The sequence below is a fragment of the Hydra vulgaris genome, chromosome 08, assembly GCF_038396675.1.
Source record: "Hydra vulgaris chromosome 08, alternate assembly HydraT2T_AEP".
In the NCBI taxonomy this organism is placed as follows: Eukaryota; Metazoa; Cnidaria; class Hydrozoa; order Anthoathecata; family Hydridae; genus Hydra; species Hydra vulgaris.
In genome coordinates, this window is record NC_088927.1 from 45,157,646 (window position 1) to 45,185,000 (window position 27,355).

The window sequence follows — 27,355 nt, forward strand, 5'->3', positions numbered from 1 at the left end:
ACTGTCAACAGCAGCTGTGAGGTAAGTTTTTTCTCCGATAAACTCGCTGTTTCAATCGAGAAAGTTGAATTTATCGAAGAAAACTTGTTTCGGGATGTCAAGGAGTTATATACATGTTTAAAATACTCCCATATTTCAACAGATGGAGCAAATTAGGCAAAGATATAAAGGTTGTCCTCAATTTTACTACAAGTTTTGCATTTGTTATTTTAACGATCTGTTGCCTTGTGCTATTGGCTAGCAAGGCCGCAGAAGGTAGACTGTTTTTTAGAAAGCGAAAGAGGTTATTTTTGTCGGTCCGCATGCGTGTGAAGTTTTATTTCCAAGTTTGGATTCACAGCATTGTTGTTTTTGTTAAACTGTTCCAGGAAAGTTCTGCTGGCACAACTGTCTTTTTGTATTTTGCCACTTCTAAGTAAAAAATTTTTTTTGATTTTAGGGGGATGTTAAACAGGAACCCGAATTTGCCTTATATTTCGATTGTTGTTTTGTAGTACTGAGACGTTTTGTTGCCCCAGTGCTTCGGAAAAGTGTTTTGTCTTAAAAATTCCAGCTTTGGTTTTGCTTTTCTTGATGTTGAGCTACTATATATAACCCAAAGTTATTCCAATGTATATGAAGCAACGTTAATACAATGTATATTGGATTAACGTTGAGTTTTAGACATTGGATCAACGTTAATCTATATACATTGGATCAATATGGGGTTTTACACATTTGATCAGCGTTTCTCCCTACACATTGGATGAACGTTGGGTTTAGATTAGAAAAAACAACCAACTTTTGCTATATTTTTATATGCGTTGGACCAATATAACTTTCCTAACAATTTTTAATCACGTTGTTATTAAGGTTTTTGTTAATATTAGTAAAACTAACATTGGATCAACAGCTTATATGCATCGAAGGAAACAGCCAGCGTTCGAAATGTATTTTCATACGTTGGACCAATGTATTTGTGCTAGCTGGGTTCCCAAAATGTTCTTTATAAGGAGTTGGTTGGGAGGGGGGGGGGGTAGGGTCTGACAGGTCTGTTTTTTTGTCATTTAAGAGCTAGAAAAAACGTATTGCTAACCAAGATGTTAAAAAAAAAAAGATTTTCGCTGGCTATTATTTGCCTACTCCTTTATCCAAATTTGACAACTTATTTTTGAATGTAATTTTTGTTGGGGGGGGGGGGGGGACGCCCTCCGACACGTCTCCTCAACACTGCCCTCATAATGATGATGATGGTTATGATGATGATAATGTTTATTGATGAATGTGCTGAAAGAAAAGTAAAACTTAATAAAGCTAAAGTAAAAATTAAATTTTCTCGTAAATTTACATTTAGATTCATGAAGAAAAATGCGAATGTGTACCTCTTTGTTGTGTAAATCAATGTGGTACGGAAATTTTGCGTAAAGAGGTTTGATTTAAAATCTAAATAGCTATATAATATAAAATGCATACTTTTTTTACCCAAGTAAACACTTGACACGTTAAAAACGTCTAAACAACGTCTATTTTACGTCCAGACATCTTTAACACGTTTTTAATACGTCTTTTAAACGTTGTTTGATTACTGAACATTAAATTTACTTGGTTAAAAACTTTTTTTTTGAAACTTTTTATAGATATCTTCCCATATTACTGATAGTTGCGCTAATACAATTATTCCATGTCAATATTTGAATATTGGGTGCAATTTTAAGGTAAGAAAATAAGTTTTGAAAAACTAAAAGTTTTTACACTTTGAAACTTAAAATTGTTTAAGTTTCTTAAATAATAATAAGTGAGAAATCGGGTGTACATCATGCTATATATCATCATTAAATCAATCAGTTATATACCATCTGTATATATTGATCCCTAACCACCCCAGGAAAAAAAGTTTTATAGAATTTCTATAAACTTTTGGAACATATGGTCTATAGAAATTCTATAGAATTCTTTAAAATTTCTATAGAATCTCTGTTAATTTTTATAGAAATTCCAATAGAACTTTTTTTCTACTTTTTATTTTATAGGAAAAAAAGTTTTATAGCAATTTCTATAGAAATTAATAGACATTCTATAAAGATTTTTTTGAATTCTATAGAATTTCTATAGACCATATGCTGTAAAAGTTTAAAGAAATTCTATAGAACTTTTTTTCCTGGGACATACTTTACTAGTAAATAATTTGTTTTTGCTCGTTGTTTTAACTTTAAATTTAAAAAGTCAAAATAGAAAATATGGTCTTCACTTACAATAAAAAAAACCTTCACTTGTTCTAAAGGATTAGCTGGTAAAGACAAAGTGAACACAAACAGTGTTTCCTTGCATAAAAAAAGTTTAAAATTAACTATCAAAAAAAATTGTTTGTCAAAGCAAACATTTTTGGACATTACATGCATGGACATGACCTATCGCAGAAATCAGTAACCACTATTTATAACTTTCATTTTGATTTAGTAAGTTTTAATAAGAATCCATAACAAGAGACATTAAAATAAGTGGAAATCGTTATATTATTTTGTTACGCTTACTATTTAGAAAATTTAACGTTCACAGTTTTCTTTGATACCATTTTCTCATTTATACATCAAAAACACATTGAAAAATTTCAGACTTTTTTTTTAGCTTGATGTCTTTTCTGGTGTTAATAGATTTTGCATTTCAGGACTAAAAATTTCTGCTAAGTGTTTTGATTGAAGATTCTTTATTTTGACAACTAATAAACTTAATCACAAGTAAAAATTTTAGTAGAAGGTTAGTTTTAATTCAAAAACAAAAAAAGTCTCAGTAACAGGGCCTTAGTTATTACTTTTAGCAGAGACAATACCTTATCGGCAATTATTCATACAGCTCCCTACTATTTGTCACTGTTTGTTCTCCGTATACTAGCAGCTATACTTTGTCTCAAAGTATTTATTTTATGGTAAGAAACATCAAATTGTGCGGCCGTGGCGCAGTGGTTTGAGTTCTGGCTCAGAACCAGTGTAGAAAGTACTTCACAAAGTGAAACCATCGAAGATCTTAAATCGGTAGTAGAAAAAAGTTGTTGAAATGTACTTGACATACTGCCTATTATAATGCTTTTTGCAAATCTTTGGTTCGAGGCAGCTGTGAACTTTAGTATTAACAACTGTTTTATCACAACGAAAAACAAGAATGTGGTTTTAACCTTCGGGCAAATTCTTTCACCAAAGGCTACACTTTTTTCAGAAACTGGTGTATTATAACTCCTCTATAAAAGTTCTTTAATAGTATTTATCAACCTTCTTTTCTGTTGAAATTATCTTATTACGTTGGTCGTTAAAGAAAAGAACTATTAAATAATTATTATCAATTTTTGAACTCTCAACTTTCTGCTCCTTCCATGGTTTGATACCTCTCTCTTTTATAATTTGTTATAACCAATCACTAAAGATGTATTTAACTCAGTGAAATAGCTTACGTTAAGCATAACAGTGATTAAAAGCGATACTCCAAATCTTTTGGGTTATTGAGGTTTTTGTATATTTTTTTCGCATTTACAAATGAATAAAGTCAACTATCAGTGATTATATTTGTAGTCATCAGGTTTAATTTTCTCATCCTCAATAATTGTCTCATAATATTTTAAAAACCATAATATTGATAAAAACACCATTAGGCTGCAATGTGCTAAACGTAGTAGATTTAGAACTAATAAAGGAATTATTTTGTATCTTTTTAGCACGTACTTGGAGACAGGATTTTTTGCAAATCGAGAGATCCAATGCACGATAGGAAATTGTTTTCTAATCAAAGAAATGCATGTTTTTTAATAGGAACCTTTGTTTTCTTTGCGCAATTACTGTCTGTAAAAATAAAGCACTTTCAAGCTGCAATATAAAAAAAAAGCGTAATTCGTATATATTCTGAATATGCTTTAGCTGCCATGTTTTTTTAACTATATCAACTTGAAGAGTTTATTTTCAAAACACGGTATGCATCATTTTCAAAAAAAAGAAAAAGTTGTGCAATTTATTTTCTGTTTATAAGGACCTAACAGACATTATGTCCGATTATTTGCTAAGCACTTTATTTTCAAAACGCGCTATGGAATTTTTAATTTATTTTCGAAGTGCGGTATTTAATTGTGACCGATCCATGGCAAATATATATTACTTCTTCGCAATCGCAAACTCGCGTTAATAAAAATAGCGGATTGCGGCGGACAAGATTAATGCGTTACCTAATCTCCTATTTTACATTGAAAAAAAGATACAATGCTTGAAACAATAAAAAAAAATCAAACTATTTCTTTATTTCTAGCGTTTGTTCATACTTTAATACTATTTTGTTCAACCGAACTGATTATGGAATGGTGATATAAAATATATCAAAAAGACATCTTATATTAATAAGTTTAAATATATTTTTTGTTTGCAGTGTTTTACTTTGAAAACTTAATTTGATTTAATAATTTAACAAAAAAATTTATTTTATATTAATTGTCCGTTATTTCCAAACAGGCTTGAAAATTGAGGCGGAAGTAAAAAATTGTTGGCCTATGAAGATAGATGTTGTAAAAAAGATGAAGAGAGATGTTGTAAAAAATTTGATGCATTTTCCAATGCATTATTACGTTGTCTATTTTTAGGTGTCTGGTATTGATAAAGCAAGAAATACACATAAATTTGAGCTTCTTTCCTTGAAAAAGTTTTTGGTGTCACCTCTTCAGACTTTTACTAACAAGTCCAACGACACGGAATAATCTTTTAATCTTGACAAAAGATTTTGTGTGAAATGAAGAAAGTAGTAAAAAAAGAAGAAAATGCAGAGTTATTATTAAAGAATATCTAAAATTCAAAACCTGAAATATATTGGTTTAGGCCAAACGCAAAAATAAATTACACAAACAAGAGCAGTTCTGTCATGATTGTATTTCATTCATTGTGGTGCTACCCCTCTGTGTCGGGTTGTGATAGTGTTACTCAGTGTTGCTTGTACCGTCTCACCCCTGTAGTGACACCACTGTTACAGAGACATTTTAAGACAATATGAGAATGTTTTTGTTAATGGCCAGGATTGGTCAGCTTTAGACTTTAAAGCAGAAAAAAACTTATGAAGACAATAAAACGTTTGACAAAAGTTACACAAAAAAAAATATTTAATTTGAAAGATCATGTTACCATCACACTGAGCTAACCACGCATTGCCTACTTAAGAAGGTGAAGAAATAGGATACTTTTTAACTAAGTGTCCTAGTGTTTAACAATGTGAAAAATGTTTAAAAAAATATTTTTTTGTCTGCTAAATACTGTCGGTGTTGGTAACACATAACGCAAACTTTATGAGACACTTCTGCAAGATTCTAGAGTAGATAATCCACTGTCTAGTAAAGACGATTAATTTAAAATGTTAATTTTAAACTTTAACGTTTCCCATTTAACTCTCCGGAACAAATTTAAATTCTATTAATTAAACTACTATATTTCAAAATTGTGAATTTTGAAACATTGTAGTTTACATTGCTTTAACAGAAAATTGTTTTTATTTACATTTTCATTAAAATATAGTTACCAAAACATAAAATATACAGACTTATACAAAATGTTGAATTAAATTATTTAATAAAAGATATTTAGGTCTTATAAAGTTTATATTCTTTCCAAAACATCTTTATAAAAGGAATTTTCCGAATTTCGCTAATAAGCTGTAATTGGATATATAGTATTTTGAAATCAAATGCTAATTTATAAACAAAAACTCAAATATAAAACACTTTTCACATCTATATTTTGTATTTACCTATATTTTAACTCTTAACATATCTAATATACTTTATGCATATATAAATTAGGCAACAATAGTTTTTCCGAATATATGAGTCATCATTGTGTAGCGACAAAAGTCAATTATCTCAAAAATGGACACACCGCATTTGAAAATACACTCTTCGTATCAATCCTAGTGGTAAATATTCTTTTATTTTCAGACTTAATACCCTTATAGTTCTTTTGATACAAATGAGTTTTGAAAAAATATAAATCAAAACCATAAGAAGTTGAAATAAAATCTGAATACATTACATGTTGCTTTACACAAATAAATAGTGATGACACAAACAAAATGTGAAAAAAAGTTCTTCCTACTTACAGCGTTGAATAATATTTATTTCGCTGGAAGCATCCAAGCCAAATGTATTTGTGATTTAAAAAATAGGCAGTCTTATGTAATAATAATAAAGCAATCATAAGTGATACGTTTCCCTGGTGTTTTTATTGGTGAAAATCTTAAAGGATAAAATCATATCGATACTTAATGCCAAAAAGTTATAAAAAACATTGAAGTATTGTATAAAGTAAGAAATTTTCTTTATTGACGTGCATTAATTCAACCTTTTTTACTCGCTTATTCAATGAAACCTAAACTATAAAAATATTGAATGAGATCCTTTTTTTTGCCAACAGAAGCATCTATCACGATTAATAAACTTTGAAGACCGTCAAAGTCATGCAAGACCTCTTTTATTGGAAATAAATTTTCTTAATAAATATCAACTAAATGTTTTTAATGTTTTTGCTTTATGTACAATATAAAATAAACTGCATGCCTATATCCTTTTCAAATTTATATGCAATGAAACCAAAAAACATTTATGAACGAAGAAAAACAGTTATGTTCATAAATATTATTTGCTTATAAATTTTGGAAGATCTCTTATGACGTATCACGGAGCTTTTCTTTGTTGTTGGAACTTTCTTTCATTTAAAAATAAGTTTAAAAAAATTATTTTCTTAATTGATAATATATTCGAGTTCTTTTGAGCTCGACCCTTATTTTGATCTGTATTGTGGGATTCCTAAAAGTGTTATTAGAATTATTAGGTTGTTTATATAATATTTAGGGGTGTCCTGGATAAATCTGCCGCACGTCCGAGCCGGAAAGTATTATTGGTCTGTATCCGTTATTCGGCTGGATAATAACTTTAACAAATGTTTTATATACCGGATATTTCATGTTAATATCATTTGAAAATTGAAAGAAACCTAGATATGATATATTTTTAAATAATCTAATGTTAGTGGTTTCTTTTTAACATTGTTATTATTGAGGGAAAATGGTCCACAACAGGCCCCGAAGGTAAGATGGACCCCTATCAAATCTCTTGCTTGGACATTAATTGTTTCAAATATGACTTTGGAATATTGTTCAGCTGACCACAAACATTTAAGTAAATTTATTTTTCGGCAAGAAGAATATTTAAAAGTACTACTTTTAAAGTTTTATTAAGTTAAGTTATTTTTAGTTTGACAATAGTTGAAATTATTGTCAATTTTTCTCTATTTAGTTTGTCAACTTTTAATGTGAATAATGAAAACAAAAATATGTATCATCAACAAATCAGCTATAGTCAATTTTTGATAAATAATCAGGTTTTATTCAAATATTAAATTAAGGGGCACATTTTAGGTTTCTTCCACGGAAAATTGACACCAAGCATTTTTTTTGTTCAACGGTTGTTTCTTAAAATAAGCCATAGTTATACCTTTAATTTTCTGATGTTAAATTGTAAAACATAGATTAAATTTCCTGAAAATTTTAATGTGATTTTTGGTTGGTTACAGCTAGTTGATTCTACCTTCTTTTATAAAGGGCCCTGTTTTATGTCAATCCCCTATTATTATTAAAATACTACTAAAATTATATATGCGCAATAAATACATTAGTTATCAATCATTTATATTTCTTTTACCTCAACGTAGAGAAAGTAACATATTTTGCCTTGTTTGCTTTTGCTCATAATACAGAGGATTTAGGTGGTGCTTGTAAATTGAGTACTAAATCTTTTAGCAGTGAAAACTCTTCTTTCTTATAATTTAAAACTTTAGTCATTATTTTTTTCTATAATTGAGCGATTAAAGAAAACATCATCTCTATGAGCAGCTTTTAAAAAGGAGACTTGATCAGATTTTAATAAAATTTGAACCTCTATTGCAGCTGAAGAAGGTTCAGTATTCATTTTTTTCTCTCTTCATACAAATAACAATGAAATTTTTTTGGCGAGATTATGCAGCAGAGTTGTGCAAAATGACTTCTGACGAGATTTACTTCACCCCCTGCTCATCTTATTTCCATATGGAATGCATATTGCTCTGATATCACAGCTATCATTATTTTTAAAAATTTTTCAAATAGAGTTCGCCAGCTTATCACGATAATATTTTGTCATTATAAAATATATATTTTAGGATTTGAATTACGTTATTTGGATATCCGGCCCGATAATTTTTAAATATCCAGGTATTCGATATCCGGTCGGATAATGAAAATATGTTGTCCGGGACACCCCTAATAATATTTATACGAAAAGTGTTTTATATTTGAAATTTAAGTTTTTAAATATTTCTGTTTAACGATATTTTTTAGTTAACGGTATTATTGTTAACAGTACGCTATTCATCAAATACTTGGGTATTTTCACAAAACATTTTTAAGCGTAAGTTTAGCGCAAGTTTGGCGTAAGTTCAAAATTTACTAATTTCGTTTTCACAAAACTTGCGCAGCAGCTTAATACTAAATTTAGGATTTATTTTTTGTAAGCTAAACTCTCAAATTATGGTATTCACAAAACATCCTCAGAAAATGCTCAGCCTGATTTAGCAAGAAAAGTTACTTTTAGTAGAAGCTACCTTAACCTTCGCGTAACTTTTAAATATTTGCGCAAGTATTTGCTCATTCATGCTGACGCTTTTTTGTTTAGATTTGTGATAAGATTTTTCATAACTTGTGATAAAATGGTGTATATATTTCTATAAGTTATTGTTTAGTTAATAGAATATACTAATTTTCGTTAAAGCTCAATAAAAAGAAGTTTTTTAATTTATAATTACTTCCTTAAAAGAAGTAGTTATAATTTAAGTTATTACAGCAGAAGGAAGCCATTTACACTTTTTTTTTTATTCATTTAATAAACCATAAAATAGAAAAAGTTCGAAACTTATTTATAATTTTACAAAATTAGGATTGGCGCCACTCGCACAGTTAAAATCTAGTCATTGGAGTGATACCTTATTAAAATAAACAAATAAAGCAAAAATTAGTAATATAGATGGCGGCCAAAAGAAAATAAAGCAAAACGAAAAGAAGAACAATAATATTTAAAAAAGCAAGAAAAATATAACCAAAAGAGGAAAAAGTGAATTAACTGACATGAGAGATAACGAACGAATTAGATAACACAACGTTTGACGATCAGAATAACGATAGAAAATAAAAAAGAAAACAAAAGAATATTTTTAAATATTATGAGACAAAAAAATAATAACTTGAATAATAGCAACAAACATAAAAAGCAACAATAATAAAAATAATAAGCAAAAGACCACAAAAAAAAATTTTCGTCAACATAAATAATATACAAATGTTCACGTCAATATAAATTATGCACAAAATTACACATTAGTATAAACAAAACATAGAAAATTCGCGACAATGTAAAAAGTAAACATAATCAGACGACAATACACAAAAATATACGATAATATAAGCAATCCCAATTTTATATATTAACAAAACTTAAAAAAAGTGTTTTTGTTTTCTTTTAATAACTTTTTAAAGTTTTATACTTTCGAATTTGTCGCGAACATTTTTATTCTTTTTTCTTTGCGTTTAGTTCTTCTGTTTATTTGATGTTTTTTCTTCGAATTTTATTCTTTAATATTTTCATTGTTTTCACTTTATTATTTTTATTTTTCAAATCTTCTCATCTAAACAATTTATATTTATCTTTCCTTCGCTCTTTTATCTGATTTTTACCTTTTCACCGTTAAAAAAAATGCTTCCTCCATTTGCGATGTATAATACATATTTAATAATATTTACAAGCTGTCATTACCCGTAAAATAAAGGTCTTGGTAAATCACCTTTTCTATACCTAAACCTTACTTCAATATGTTTTAGTGAGCGGTAGAAAAAAATTATTTACATAACACCTCATAAATGAAATTTTGGACAAAATATAAAAGTTAATATTTTAAGAACTAATAAGTTTAATTATTTAATATTTCAAATGTTAATATGCTAGTATTCGTAAATTATAAATATACTAAAATAATTATTTCAAATACCATATTTAGCAAAATTATAAATTTTTTTGAAAGATGTTTTATTTGAGTAAGGAAAATTTCTTTATTCATCTTTGAATAACAATATCTAATTCTTGCTTCAAGCTCTTCCAAATTCTCAGCTCTCCAATTATTTTTGTACACTAGCCGCTTTAAATCACCCCAAATGTTTTCAATTGGTCTTGCGTCTGGAACGTTAGCTGAGTTTATATCTTTAGATACAACTTTGTTTTTTTTTTCAATTTTAAAAAGTCGATGACCAACTTTGCGCAATGTGATCGAGCTAGATCAGGCCAGAAGACAAACTCATTGTCTTTTTTATAATATTTTGATACTGGAGGAAGTAATGCTTTTTCTAATATCTCTTTATAAGCGTACTGGTTGATTGCCTGCTTACTGAGATGAATATAAAAAGGGCTTATTCCACGGGGGCTGATGCAACAAGAAACTAAGAGTTTGTCCTCGCACATTTTACGCAAATTGTATCTTACTTGGTCAGAACATTGAGAAGAATCAGCGGCATAAAACTTATCATTACCAGCAAAAGTGCTTTTGTTTAAGGTAAAATAGCTTTTATCATCCATAACAAAATCCAAGTTTTTATAATTTTCCTACAAATTTCGATATTTAGGACGCATAGCTTTCTTCTGCTGATGGCTACGATCTGGACGATTTGTTTTTTTGAAAGTTCGAATGTTAGTCATTGTTTTTAATACTTGGTAAATTCGAGTTTGATTACAGTTAAAAACTTGAGCTACTTTCTTTTGGGAGTACCCTGACTTATTTTGAAACTATGCAGCAATCTTTGTAATATTTTCTTTAGTAGCTACCTTAACGATTCGACCACTTCCATTTTTTCTTTTTAGAGATCCATTCTCCAATTTTACGATATTATCGTAAGCAGTTGGTCGGGGTAAACCCCATTCTATAAACTGCATAGCAACAAAGGCTTTACCTTTTTCTCGATTTTTTTGGAAAAAAATTTCCATAATTTTTTCGAGTTCCTTTACTTTCACCATTTTATTTTCAATATTTAAATAGTATTTTTAACATAATGAAATTAAATTTAAATAAATTATAAAATCCTCTTTCAAATAAGTATAAAGTTTTTTTACGTGCATAAAAAAAATTACAAGAAAATCACGTATTTCTTTTAAGAACTTATCAATTTGAACATCAGCAACCTTTCTCTTACTCTTGAGTTGCTGGAGATAATACTTCAATGAAAAACTAATATCAGGGTAATTCCATGTCAAATCAGCAGGTTCATGTCACCTTTATTTTGGATTTTGATAATTTATTTATATGTTATGGGGTTTATGAAAATTAAGAAAACCTGAAATTTGGAACCTCCAACCCCTTACGGTTCTTGAGATATTAAGGATTCGATTTTCTTATTTATTCTGAATCAACATTTTTTGCAATATACTTTTTTGTTGTTAAATAGCAATATTTTATGAGCCAAATGACGTATTATACTGAAATTTTGTGCATAGAAAATCTTCCGCATGGCGGATACAAATTTCGAATTAAAAATATTTTAGACCGCCATAATTACATGCAAATTAGATAATAAAGGCATATATTTTCGCGTATTTCGATGGTCAAAATGGTAATGTCACCCTGATCACTTTTTTTGAGGCATTATTATAACTTGCAATATATGACGTAAAAAGTTATTATTAAAGTCTTTTTGAGGGCAATAATAAATTTGAAATTTATTATTTTCTTTTGTGCCCAGGTTAGGTTCAAAAAATAGGGAGGATGCAATAAGCCCCCCCCCCTCCACTCCTCCTCCAAAAAAAAATATATGTATAGGGGAGAGTGGGGTAATGGCGAACGCGGGGTAACTCCGAACATGGTCAAAACAGCATTGTAAAAAAATGAATTCGACAATTTTTTTTACCTGCTGAGAAGGGATCCTATGCTCAGTTCCAGACGTGCAGTAGTGTAATGAAGCTGCGGATGTTGTTCACTATAATTTGATTTTAAATTTTTCTGATAATTTTATGCAACTTTTTTCTTGAGTAACACTCTGTTGTAGCTTCTATGGAAATAAAGTCACTCCTTTTTTTTGTTTTTGTTGCATAATATAGTTTTTAGACTTAGTTATTACAATTAGCTTTTTATTCGCTATTACACAACAGTGCTTGTGATTGCCCCCCAATGTGTTCGGAATTACCCCACGTAGGCAGGGTAATTCCGAACACCAATGGTTTTATTTCTGGCATAAATTTTTATTTTATAATAAGATTTTTAAAAATTCCTTTTGAGGGTTTGTGACTGAGTAGTTAAACTAATTGATAAGCAATAAATATGATCAATTTTGTATAACTGGTGTCTTTAATTCGCATTCCCGCTTATGTGTTCGCCAATCCCCCACTCTCCCCTAATATATATATATATATATATATATATATATATATATATATTAATTATAAAATTAGTTAAATTTTCAAAATTAGTTATTTTCCAAAGTTGATAATTTTAGAGGCCATATGGAACATTTTTTAGAAAAAATATTTTATTTATTAAAGCTAATTTTTTTTTGTAAAAGACCAAAATTTTTTATATATATTAATTATAAAATTAGTTAAATTTTCAAAATTAGTTATTTTCCAAAGTTGATAATTTTAGAGGCCATATGGAACATTTATTAGAAAAATCATTTTATTTATTAAAGCTAATTTTTTTTTGTAAAAGACCAAAATTTTTTATATATATTAATTATAAAATTAGTTAAATTTTCAAAATTAGTTATTTTCCAAAGTTGATAATTTTAGAGGCCATATAAAACATTTATTAGAAAAAATATTTTATTTATTAAAGCTAATTTTTTTTTGTAAAAGACCAACATTTTTTTAAGTATAGAAACCTTACTAGGCTGTAATCCAAATTGATTTATAAAAGACATTTTTTGTTAAAGGCTTTATTTATAAAAGACATATATTTTTCTTTATAGATAAAACCTTTTTATTCCTCAATATTATATTTGTGCCTCTGATTTCATGTTTTAAATATTAGTTTTCTATTACTTTGCAGAATTTTTATATTTACGTAATTAATTAATTAATGTTAAATAATTGCTATATGATCTGTAAATAAAATAAAAATTAGTTACCCTTTAATCGTGTATAAAAGGAAGTCATATAATATATCCAATTATATGGATATCATAAAAAATGTTTAAATAATTTACCGTAAACTAAATAATGTTAATGATTTTTCTAAAAAATATTTATTTTTTAAAATATTTGAAAACTAAATTTTTGAATAAATTTAAAAGTCGGAAAATATGTAAAAGTGTTCGATTGAATTAGAATGTAATGTCGACTGTCATTAGCAAGGTTTAACAAGAAGACAAAGTCTTTTAGAACTATCAACATTTTTAAGTGATGAAAAACACAAGATATTATGGAGAGCTGGTTTAAACGATTGTTGAAAATTTTTTACAACAGTTTGCTATTATCATAGAGAACACTTTGGAGTTGCATTTGAAAGAAAATTTCAGAAATGCTGTAATCTATTTAAAAAACATGGAAATCAAAAGAGAAGTGTAAAAGGCAACTTTAATATTATTTTCATGATAAGAATGATTTAAATAGTAGTTGAATAAAATTAAAAAATAATAAGACAGCAAAACTCCTTTTTAAGAAGAAATTTCAAATATTTTTATAAATTTAAAATTTAATTGTTTTATAAATTAATAAATATACTTATGTTTTTTAAAATGATGCTTATTTGATACTAGTTTTTAGAAATTACTTTTTTCTTTTTTTTTATAGGAAATGTGAAAATATCGCTATCAATGCCAATAACTCTTAAAACACAAGATGTTCCTGTTGTACCTGGATCGAAATTATGCAGTAGATGTTACATAAGGTTACCTTATACGAAAGGCTAGAAAAGCTAACAAAAACATTGAATTTTGTATAAACGAATACAAATAAATGATATGAAAAAAAAAAGAATTACATGAAGTATAAATGAATTTTGTATCATTAAAAAAAGGAAAGTCGCTTTTCTATGAAACTATTGATCTAGTTCATGGCTTTTATCAAAGTGATGAGTACACACAAATGGTGCCTGGAAATAAAAAGGTTTTGTCAGTATAGAGTGCAGGCAGCACATGCAAAAAAGACTAATATATTATGATGGGAGTATTTTAATTAATTTAAAAAGGCCCCATGTAGCATTTAAATCTAAACACTGATTTTAAATGTTTGATTTTCATAGTTTTGCAGCCTTGGCTCAAGATGGTGTGCAACCACAAACTTGTCTGGCACTCACAGTGTTTGTATCAGTATCTATTGTCAGAATGTTAAGTTATTAACTGATACTATTAAAATTGACAAAGACTATAGGGATTTAATAGGAATGATTGTTTGCAATCGGGATAATCTAGAGTGCATGTTACATTGATGTCTACTATGTCCTAGTATTACTGTTTTAAAAGAATTTTTAACAGGAAAATATGACAACAGTGAAAATAAAAATTAATCTATAGAAGTAACAATTATTCAATGGGAAAGTACTGATAGAACTACACTGATCAATCAAAAAATCAATATTGAAGATGTTATTGACCTCATACAATAAAATAGACTAACTTACATCTCATTCACTTATAACTAAAAGTCAGACCAAGTACCTCAAAGACTGTAAAGAGTTTTTAAATCAAAAGGAGTATAAAATATTAGGTGACTATGCAGAGAACTTTCATTTTATTGTTCAGGATGAGTTGCAAAGTTACCACTAGAATAAACCAAAATGTACACTTCATCCTATTATTATATCCTATAAATCAAATGGTAAACTGATATCTTCATTTCATCTATCAGTTATTTTGCTTTCTTTCTGATGGAGTTAAACATGATGTATACTTTGTATATAAAATACAACTGCTCATTATCAGTTACATTAAAGCAAAAATTCTACAAACTAATAATATTAAAAACTTCACTGATGAACTTTTATTAATCTTTGCCATCACAAAGAAGACTTTGATATTGATGCTGAATGGTTTGTTTTTATTGCCACAAGCCATGGTAACTCTGCTTGTGATGGTATTGAGGGCACAGTAAAAAGACTAACTGCACAGGCCAGTTTAAAAAGTACAATGACTGGACAGATATTAGATGTAGATAAGATGTTTGAGTTTTGTGTAACCAATATAAACAACATTCACTTCATTTTGGTTTATAAAATAGAAATAAATGAAGTTCGACCATCAATACAACAGTTTACTATGGAAAGAATCTTTCCAGGAACACGATGCTTCTACTATTTTATATAAATTAGTAAATATTCAATTTCTTTTAAAAGAATAAGTCAACAAACTGATGCTCAGACATTTAACCTTGTACAGATACCAAATGAGCTGGTTGTGCAGCAGGTTATTTATAATCATATGGATTATGTAGCTTACAAGTATGACAATTTTTGGTGGATTGGAATTATAACCAAAAAAGATGAAAAAGATTTAGATTATAAAATTCAATTTCGTCTGATCCTAATGGTCCCAGCACAAGTCAAATCATGTTTTATGCACCATTTATCCGCCATCTACAACAAACGGTCACATATATTTAAAATTTTAAAAACTGAATTAGATGAAAAAAATATATAGTACAAATATAGAAATTATTGAAAAAAAAATTATAAAGATTTATAGAAAAACTTCAAATGCTTTATTATTGTTATATGTCTATGTTATTTTTTCAAAATCAGTTAAAATACAACTTTATGTGCGTATGTGTAATTCGCACTATTTGGCTACAAAGTTCTCCCTGTCACTTTTCTTTACGTTTTTAACAACAAAAAAAAGGAATTCTGATAAAATGTTTAATTAGTCCCCCCTCCTCCTTCTCCTCCTTTTTAAACCATGAGCCCTCCCCAGGTACACATCAAAATTAATAAAGTGTAAATTTATTATTACCTCAAAAAGAGTTTAATAATATCTTTTTACATCATAAAATTAAGATAATGATGGTTTTGTCATAAATAATTTAACAACAAATTTTATGCTGACTCAGCATATATATACTAGCTTTACTAAAAGGCTGCATTTAGAAAAATTTAAAATACAGCAATACATTTTTTGTTAATAGTGATGTTTGATACCTATATTGCAATACATAAGCCTTATTTATCTAAAAAATTTTAAAACAAAATGACTCGTACTTACATTTGTAAAATGCAAACAACTTACAATGAAGAGCAATTGCAACTTGCAGTAGAACAAATCAAAAAAGGCGAAATATCACTCAGTAAAGCTTCAGAGGAATACAATATACCAAAGGCAACTCTTCACAAGCGTGTGCACAACAAAGCCCAATCACATACAGTACTGGTCATAAGTTTAAAGCCACCTCATTTTTTTTAGTTATTTGCAGATTATAAAGCCATAACCCCAGTGCAGCAAAATATTAAATTACTGAAACATGCAAAATATATTGTTATAACATTTTAGTACCAAAATGAGTATTAAAATATTAATAATGAGTAGGTTCACCTTTATTTTGATTACTTGAGCCAACCGGGCTGGCATAGTGTCAACAAGCTTCTTGCAATCAACAGCAGTAATAATAGTCCAAGCGGCAGAAATAAATTCCCAAAATTCATGTTTATTACTTGCACGTTTGCCTGCACAGCGGCAATCAATTTCATCCCACAAATTTTCTATGGGGTTCAAATCCGGTGACTGGGTGTCCAGTGCAAGACTTGAACACCATTAGCAGCTAGAAAATCTTTAGCCACTTTGGATGTGTGCTTAGGATCATTGTCTTGCTGAAAGTTTCATGGAAAAGTTGCAGGAAACAATGCTGTTGCTGAAGGTAGCAAATACTTTCGCAAAATATCTCTATACATGGCACCATTCATGATTCCTTCCACCTGATGCAACTGGCCCGGCCCAAAAGATGACATACAACCCCACACCATGATGCTACCACCACCATTCTTTACAGTTCCCTGCAAACATTCTGGTTTATATGATTCATTTTGACAACGCCAAACGAAAATACGTCGAGAATCATTACCAGCTAAATTAAATTTGGACTCATCAGACCACAACACCGTTCGCTAATCAGTAACACTAAAATGCATAAATTCATGTGCAAATTTGAGTCGCTTCTGCTGATTAATTTTGGAGATAAAAGGCTTTTTAATAGCAACACGACCATTCAAACCTTGTTTATTCAAACGACGACGAACAGATTTTGGAGTTATTAAGGGGCTATCCCCCCTTAAAATTTCAATATTTTCAACAACAAAAAAAGTCGTTTTTAACTTCTTTTACCTGTGTATGATTATAAAAATTGTTTTAAAAGTAGCAAATTAACCTATAACAAAATAATCTTAATTTGTCTATTTAAATAAACTGTCTTATCGTGATATCCTTAGCAACGCCATAGCAACGCACTTGTTTAACTGTATACATCCTACATTTTGCCTTTACTCAACCTTAATGTGTGTTATAACTGCTATGTACAAGCTTGAACAGCTTCTTTATGAATTTTTCTAGAATTTTTGTAAAGGCTGCTACATCAAGTACGACAATTTAAATCAGTTATAGCGTTATTTTATCAGCTTAATTTTATTAAGGAAAATGGGAAAAGATTGTCGAGTGAAGCAACGTACACAAACTCACCGTAAAAGGAAAGGATTTATTGGAAATCTTAATAAATCTGTTGAACATGATAGTGTTTCTGATAATGTTAGTATTGAGTTACCAATAATTTAATTTAAATGCTGCTAACAGCACTTGTGTTTTGGAAAAAAATAATGAAAACTCACTTAATTTGTCAGCTTCGTCTCGAAAAGTTGAAGACTTTGAAAATACACTTGTTTTGAAACCTTGTATATCTGGTTATCATTGATGTTGCTATTTTGGTCTCTGTTTTTATTTCTTTTCTGTGTCCAGAATGCGGTAGTCCCACACTCTCATTAGGTGAGAGATACAATAAACGACATGGTTTATCTTCCTTGTTATATCTTAAGTGTCAAAAAAAAGATTGCAACTATCTTCATCAGTTCTACTCCTCTATCAATGATAATAATAAAAAAAGGATTTGATATTAATAAGCGAATAATTTGTTGCATGTGACTATTGGGCCATGGATATGCAGGCATAAAAAAGTTTTGCACTTTTATGAATTTACCTCAGCCTATGACCAAAAACAACTTTCAAAAACTACTGAAAATAATTGCAACAGCGGTTAAAACTGAAGCAGAACAAACAATAATAAATGCTGCAAATAAATTGCAAAAAACATCTTTGGCACCAACTGATATTTGTGTATCTTGCGATGGTACATGGCACAAACAAGGATATTCATCGCTGAATAGAGCCTTTTCTGTTATCTCTACTGTTAGTGGCAAAGTGTTAGATGTTGAAGTCATGTCTAGATATTGTAAAGGTTGTAGTATTAATCAAGACCTTCAAAAGTCTAATCCAAATGCTTATGCACAATGGAGAAATTCCCATGTTTGTAAGTATGTTAATTTACCAAGGTTCTGCTGATGGTATGGAGCTAGAAGGAGCAAAACCTGTTTTTCAGCGTTCTATTGATAATCACCAGTTAAGATATATTCAATATTTAGGTGATGGAGACAGTAAAAGTTACGTGAATATTAAAAATACATACCCTGATATAGAAGTTGAAAAGCTGGAATTCGTTGGAAATTATCAAAGAGAGTTGGAACACGGCTGCAGAATTTAAAGAAAACAGAAAAAAGCCTTGGTGGTAAAGGGCGTCTTACAGATGCGACAATCGATCGCTTACAAAATTTTGTTGGAGTTGCAATTAGACAAAATGTAGGTAACCTAAAGGAAATGAAGGCATCGCTATTTCATGTGGCTTCATCGAAAAATAATAGTTTACATTTTCCACACTGCCCTACTGGTTCAGACAGCTGGTGCAAATACGATGCTGATAAAATAAATAAAACAACAACATATAAGCCAGGACCGGGTTTACCAATGGACGGTATTATGAAAGTGAGATATATATTTGAAGAGTTAAGTAAAGACAGTGAGTTACAAAATTCATTAGCATTTTGTGTTTGCACGGCAAAACACAAAATGCTAATGAATCGTTTAATAGAATGATTTGGGATCGTATACCAAAACAAACATTTGTCTCGCTTACCCAATTAGAAATTGCTGTAAATGATGCTGTTGCTTACTTTATTATTGGAGCAAAAGCATCATTTGATATTTTAAAGAACTGAACATGGAACAAGGCTTTCATATGATTGCAGGATGCAAAGTATTAAATAATGAAAGAAAAAGAAATGCTGAATATCGAATAAACCCTGATAATAAGTCAAGACGGCAATTTTTGTATGTTCCTGGTAGATTTTGATAATTTGGATTATTATTTTTACCTATTTTATGAATAAAATATTACTGTATTTAATGTTTTTACTTTAATCAAGTTTTTCTCAGAATAGCAATTTGTGGACGCCGGCCAATATATTTGGAGAACGGTATGATATTTTTTAATGAAATTTTCATGAAGTGTTGTCCATATTATACTCTATGATATGAATGGAATGGATTTTATTTAAATTTAAAAAAAAAAAGTTTTTGGTCAATAAAATGATGAAAAATTTGACCTTAAACTTCGGTCGTCCTGTTGTGGTGATGAGAAAAAGTTATGAAAAATCTGTTCCACTCATATCATAGACCTGCCTTTTAACAATACTATGGTTCAGTATGGAAAGGTGGAAATGACTCAATTTCTTTGTATTTTGGCCGGCGTAAAGTCATTTTTTGGTCATTTTAGGGGTATTTTGTGGTTACCATGGCAACAATATGGATTTAAAAAAAAAGTTAGTCCATTATTCTAAATTTAATATAAGCATGTTACCAATAATCATTTTTTGTAAAAATGCTTAGATTTAAAATCAGAGGATGGTACCCCCTTAAAGGTCAGATTTTGGAGATATTAAAGGAGATATTAAAGGTTTTTTTTTTTTTTTTAAACCAACCGCGATCGTAAACGGACGTATTTTTTTATCGAAGGAAAAAAAAAAAATAATGGCGAAATTTTCAGCAACCAATATAAAGAATTTACTGGAGATACATGAAAACACATTAATAAAACTTTTTAATGATAAATTTGATAAAATGGAAATTAAATTTAATAATATACAAGAAGAAAATAAAAATCTTAAAAATGAAATGAAGGATAGAAAGGCAGTCGACTTTGTAAGTGAGAAGTATGAAACTACTCTAGCTGAATTGAAAGAACTGAAAAAAAACGGAATTCCAAATGTCGAACTAACAGATAACATAAAGTTTAATGACAAAAACAATGATGTGAAAGACAAGCTTGCCGAACTTGAAGATCGAAGTCGTAGGAATAATCTTAGGTTTAATGGAGTCGAAGAAAGAGAGAACGAATAATGGGAAGACGAGCAGAGAAAAATTCAAGAAGTCTTAAAATCTAAGGTTGGTTTTACTAATGATTTAGAAATTGAAAGGGCGCATCGAATAGGAAGAAATGAAAAAGGAGTTAAAAAGAACAGAACAATAATAATCAAATTTCTTAATTACAAAGAAAGAAACGCAGTTTTTGAAAAATTTATCAATCTAAAACTTTGGAATGAAAAACTATATGTTAATGAAGATTTTTAGCGAAAGAACAACGGAAATTAGGAAAAAGTTGTTTAAAGAAGCAAAGGAATTAAGAGCCAAATGTAAATTTGCTAAAGTTATTTACAACAAACTTATTACGCGATTTTTAAATGAATTCTTTTATTTTAGTTATTTAAAATTTTAAAAATGGATTCTAATTATCAAAACAATTTTGAATCGCTACCATTTAACTTTTTTCAATTTAACGACTTGGTGCTTGACACTAATTCAGATTAGGATCTAAACTATTTTAGTGATGTAGGAGCTTTGCGAAACAATTGTTCCTATTTCTATAACAATGAAATAAAAGAATTTCTTTCTAGGAATAATTTAAATGTTATTCATTTTAACCTTAGAAGTCTTAAAAAAAACTTTGAAAATTTGTGTAATTTAATAGAGGAAACTTCAAATACATTTAGTATAATTTGCTTAACTGAAACGTGGTGTGAATTTGATGACGCTAAATCTAATTTAAATCTCCATATTCGAGGTTTTAATATGATCTTACTCGCGCGTAAAGCAAATAAACGCGGAGATGGTGTACTTTTTATATAACGGAAAATTTGAGGTTTTTTATTAGGCCTGAGATTGGTATTTCTGATGACAATAAAGAAATTTTAACAATTGAACTTTTAACCAATAGTTCTAAAAACATACTTATAAGCTGCTGTTTCGCCCACCATCTGGCCATATTGAAAGTTTTAATGCATTTTTGTGTATTGATATTTTAAAAAATAGTTTTAAGGAAAAAAAAACTAAATTATATAATTGGTGACGTAATTTTAAATTGTTTTGAATATCACGTTAATAACAACATTAAAAAATTTTACAATGACTTATTCGAACATGGAGCAATTCCACTAATTAACAAACCTACTAGAGTAACCTCAACTTCAGCTACCTTAATTGATAACATTATAACAACCGATATCTTTAACGAAACTCTTAAAAAAGGTGTAATAAAAAGTGACGTTTCTGACCACTTCCCCATTTTTTTCTCTATTAATATTGACAACAAATTAATACAACAACATAAAAAAGTCATTATCAAACGTTTTTTCACCGATGCAAATCTAGCATCGTTTAAGGATCAATTATCTTTAATAAATTGGAACCATATTAACAGTTCGTTTGAAGCTAATGAAGTATACGATACATTCTTTCAAACTTTCTATGAAATATATGATGCAAATTTTCCAAAACGTGAATTTATTATAACCAATAAAAGTTTAAAGTCACCATGGGTCAATAAAGATCTTAGGAAATCCTCAAAAATAAAGCAAAAACTGTACATAAAGTACTTAAAAAAACCAACACCAGAAAATAAAGTTATTTATAAAGATTACACTAAAATGTTTAAAAGTCAAAGAAAAAAATTTAAAAAAATATATTACTATGATTTACTAGAAAAATATAAAAATAATTCAAAATGCACATGGCAAATTATAAGTCAAATTACTGGAAATAGTAAATTAAAATTATGCTCTGTGCCTAACACTATAAAAGTTGATGGCATATTTTTATATGAACCCAAACAAATTGCAAGAGAATTAAATAAATATTCTGTGTCTGTTGGCCCTAATCTAGCCAAAAATATTCCAAATATGATTAATCCAATAAATGATTACGTGTTTCCATTAATCTCTAGTTTAGATAAATTTGAAGTCTGTTCTTCAGAATTTGAAAGTGCTTTTAAAATGCTTAAAACTAATAAAGCAGTTGGTCCTGATGATATTAATTGTAATATAGTCATAGATTCACGCGATACCATAAAATGTATTCTTTTTAAAGTTTTTAAATGTTCTATAAATCAAGGAATTTTCCCCGATCAATTGAAAATAGCCAAAATAAAGCCTATATTTAAAGGAGGTGAACCATCGAATGTCAGTAATTATCGACCAATATCTATCCTCTCTGTTTTTTCAAAAATTTTAGAAAGAATTCTGTTTAACCAAATATCTAATCATCTTGCTGTTAATAATATACTTTACAAAAATCAATACGGTTTTAAAAGAAGTAACTCTACTGAACATGCAATAATTCATCTTACTCGTAGTATAACTGATTCATTCGAAAAGTCAGAGTTTCTTTAGGCATTCTTATAGACCTATATTAGGCTTTCGACACAATTGACCATGAAATTCTGTTTAAAAAACTTGAACATTATGGTATCACCGGTAATGCTTTAAAACTACTAAAAAGCTATTTAAAACATCGCAAACAATTTGTCTATGTCAACGGATCTTCTTCACAAGATTATCTAAATATAACCTGTGGTGTTCCACAGGGATCTATATTAGGGCCCTTGTTATTTCTGATTTATGTTAACGATCTCCATGAAGTCTCAAAATTAACAACTATAATGTTTGCTGATGATACAAACTTATTCCTATCTAATAATAACATCAATAAACTTTTTTATGATATGAACATTGAACTAACAAAAATATCAGACTGGTTCAAGTCAAATAAACTTTCACTCAACATTGATAAAACTAAATGGATTTTCTTTCATCTACAATTAAAAAAACATTTACTTCCAAGTAATATGCCTCTTCTTCATATTGATAATATTCAAATAAAAAGAGTAATTTTCACAAATTTCTAGGTATCATTGTAGATGAAAATCTATCATGGAAGAATTACGTCGGAAATTTATGCAACAAAATTGCAAAAAGCATTGGAGTTTTATATAAAGCAAGAAGTGTTTTAAACAAACATTCATTAACTCAACTATATTACTCTTTTATACACTGTATTTTTTTCAATTTTTTGGCTATATCATTTAGGCTTAAGCCACTAATATCCTTCAAAGCCACCACCGGGGCCCGAACAGTTGAATCAAGGATTTTAGCTTTGCCCATTTTTCAGAAAATATTTTCACTTAAACTCTAAAATAAAAACGAAAATAACATTAAATACATTATCAACTAGTGTACACATTCCAAAAAGTAGCATAAAAAACAACTGAATTAACCAAAACCTTGATACCAATACATCATAAAGTTACCAAAATATGTTAAAATGTTCAAAAATTGGTTATAATATTAAAGAACTCATGAAAATCAATATTTATATTTTGTTTAATACACAATTATTCATGAATATCAATAGATTCGTACCTTGTCAAATTACTATATGCATTGTTATGCTTATAATCTTAACCTCACCATACTTATGCCGCAAAGTGATAAAAAAAACAGGTGGCTCTAAAATTATAACCAGTACTGTAGTAGAGGTATAACTGTCGTGCTAAGTACGGCTTTTGAACTTGTTCTTGTTTCAGTACTTATCAGTTTAGCCGATTGGGGTTTCGGCAGAACATTCGTATATGTCATCGCAATAGTTGGGGGATATTTAGTATCTACAAAGCAAAGTCATCTGTTTCCTCCAAATGGTATATCAGGACGAAAATGGTATCAAGGTTTCACGAAACGATGGTGTCATAAATTAAGCGTCAGAGTAGCAGGCAATATTTCGTCTCTCAGAACTTCCTTTCGTACCGATGACAAAATAACAAGTTATTTCAATACACTTCAAAAACAATTTCTTGAAGCAAATATCAACAATAACACTGCGTGTAATTTGTGGAATTTTGACGAAATTGGATTTTTAGGCGATCAAGGTAAACAGCATGTAATTTGCAGGCTCGGTGCTAAACGCCCTTTAAGACTGGTTGATAACAACGAAAAAATTAATTACATAATCGGTAATTGTGTCAATGCTACTGGTACCATTCTGCTACCATTCGTAGTATACAAATCAATATCACGTCTATACAAATACTGGTGTGTAGGAGTGTACTGGTGTTGGGAGAAGACCGATTACCATCTACAACATCTAAGTCGGGTTGGATGGAAGAGAAACAATTTATTCAATGGCTCACTGAACGAAATATTCATACCGGCAATCAAATTAATTCCAGGTAACTAGTTTGGTCTACTTAAATTGAGTAGTTTAATCAATTAATCAAATATTTTTTTAATTCCAGGTATTTATATTTTAGTCTTGGACGGACACTTCACACACGTTACTTACGATGTTGCTCGTATTTGCATTGACAATCAGGCTGATATGTTTACCGGCTCATTCGTCCCACAAACTTCAACCGTTAGACGTAGGTGTGAATTGTCACGTTAAACAAGTTTGGAGCAACTTACTTACAGAATTTTATGCAGCTAAAAATTTCAACAACTTAACAAAAGAAAGTTTCATTCAACTACAGGTAAAACTTTTTAGCTCCGGTGACGCATTTACACAAACACAAATAATTGCTGGATTTCAAAATACTAGTTTGTTCCCAGATATTAGCAAAATTGATCAATCAAAATTACAAATTGCTCAAACATTTCAACTACCATCTTAGCCTGCTTCATCATCCTCAATTGAGCCTGTTCATCATCTTCATGCAAAACTGTTTCATCATCCTCAACCGAGCCTGCTTCATCATCCTCATCCCAGCCTATATCATCATCTAACATCAGTAAGCATCAAACTCTAACGATTCGCCAACTTCAAAAATTAACAACAGCAACAGTTTCTCCTGCTCAAACGTATCAAATGTTGCAACACTTCACAGAAAAACTCGAAGGCAATTTGAAAAATGTTTTACAGCGCCACCATTTGACACGCAAAAAAAACCTAAAAGAGTCAGTATTCCGAGAGCTGAAGGCCAGTGTCTAAGTACATCCGAGTTGCTGAGAAACTAAAGCAAGACGATGAGGCAAAAAAGTCAAAGCAATTAAAGAAACGCAAAATTCACTTCAGTGAAGTTACAGATGAAACTCAGCAAGTGCAACGTTCAAAAAAATCGAGATAAGACAAAGATATCAAGAGGTGCAAAAAGTGTCGTAGAGTTTAAGAAGAAGTAATGCCGACTCAAAACAAAATGTGGTACCAATGTGAAGCTTTTAGTTACAAGTCTTGGGTTTTTCGATCGTGTTTACCCAAAAATAACAAAATTGGTAAAGAGTTTTTTTGCATGAAAAAATGCCGCGAACCTGCTTCTGCCGATGAAACAACTCTTTTTTTTAATTAATAATTTTTTTCGCATATTTGATTAAAAAAGTTTTTTGTAAAGTTAACTTCTATTAAAATTAGTTTTTATTTTATTTTTAATTAATTTTGCTTGATTTTCTTAATATCCTTATTTAGTTCTAATTTTCTATTATCTTAAAAAATTGTTATTAAAAATTAACTAGTTTACTTTTCCTCAAGTATAAGGGGAAAAGTAAACGTTTTTTAAAAAATACTTGAATCTGAAGCTAAACCGTTTACTCTTACCCCAGTTTACTCTATAAATAGAAGGTATACATTATTAGTGATATCAAAGAATACGAACAAAAAAAGTAAAATATCAAAAGAATTTTTAATATTTCAAATAAAATAATTTAAATTTATATTTTTACATGTTTAAAAAAGTATATAATTAAAGAAAATTCTATATTTGGCTTACGGCCAAGAGTCAACATTTTTGTACAATGCAACAAAACAACTGTTACAGCAACTATTTTAAGAAAATCATCGTTTTTTTCTAGAAATCCATTTTTTTTTTCCTTCAGGAAAAACATCAATAACTTTGAGAAAAAAAAAATCTCTACGTACCATTCTTTGTTAATTATAAATGTTGCGTTAGCTAGCGCATGCTAAAATATGGGTGCCAAGTTTTGCATGCTGCAAATAGAATTTGAATTTTCAACACTCTAATATCGTGTTAGCTGGCTGCACGCATTATTTATAAATTAACAAATTCAATTAGTAAAAATATAAAAAATAATTCATGAAAAAAAAGAAGTTATAACTATAAATAAGTTTCCACATTAGTTTCATTTTATTAAGTTAGTTTTAAAAAAAAATCCAATTTAAAAAAAAACAAACGATTTATATAAAAAAGGACAAAACTTGTTTCTAAACATGTTAGTTAGCAAGTTTGACTTTTTTAAATGTTACTTGAAGTTTTAACATCCATTTAAAACTATTTTTAAAGATCTCCTTATTTTCACTAAAAAAAAAAAAAGAATGAATGAAATAATTAGAATTATTTATAATAATGAACAAATAAAATTCATTTTAAAAAATTTGGTTTTTTTCAAAAATTGTTAGAACTTAAAACAGTTTTCTTCATCTTTTATATCACAAAAGTTTGGTAAATATATAGGCTGCTGGTTAAGATAAGAATGCAATGAGGGAGATAATCCCATCATTTTTAAACTTTCATTTGATATATCATTGGATTTAATATGCTTATAAGAGTTCAAGCCGGACAATCTATTGGAAGACTTTAATTGAATAGCGCCAGTTTGATCACTTTGGTTTATTAAAAAACTAACAAGCCCTTTTAACTGTGTAGGTAAAATAAAACCATAAACATCCAAACAAAAAATCTAAAAAACAACGAGCAATATAAGATATGAAAAAACTACTGATAAACAAAAAATATATATTGTAATAATAGCATTTTATTTCAAAATAAAAATATTAATCAATATTTTATATTTTAAAACGATTGCTTACAGATTGAGTTTTCTGATCAACTTGTTGCTGGAGAGGCCTATATACACTTACATAATGATAAAGAACCTCCTTCAAAAGGTGAAGGTGATATCAAAGTTGGGGGAATACCAGCCATAGCACCAGAAGGAGCACAAAG

General features: G+C 29.0%; 1 protein-coding gene across 1 annotated transcript in view; it reads left to right on the top strand.

Annotated features, from left to right (window-relative positions):
* Positions 1–5,098, top strand: part of LOC136083882 (TNF receptor-associated factor 6-A-like) — a 93,839-nt gene extending 88,741 nt beyond the window's left edge. Inside the window, exons 5-6 of the mRNA XM_065803798.1 lie at positions 1,334–1,408; positions 1,617–5,098. Of these exons, the coding sequence (XP_065659870.1) occupies positions 1,334–1,408; positions 1,617–1,706 (165 nt within the window). The 3' untranslated portion in view covers positions 1,707–5,098. The remainder of the gene's footprint in view (positions 1–1,333; positions 1,409–1,616) is intronic.
* The last annotated feature ends 22,257 nt before the right edge of the window (positions 5,099–27,355 follow it).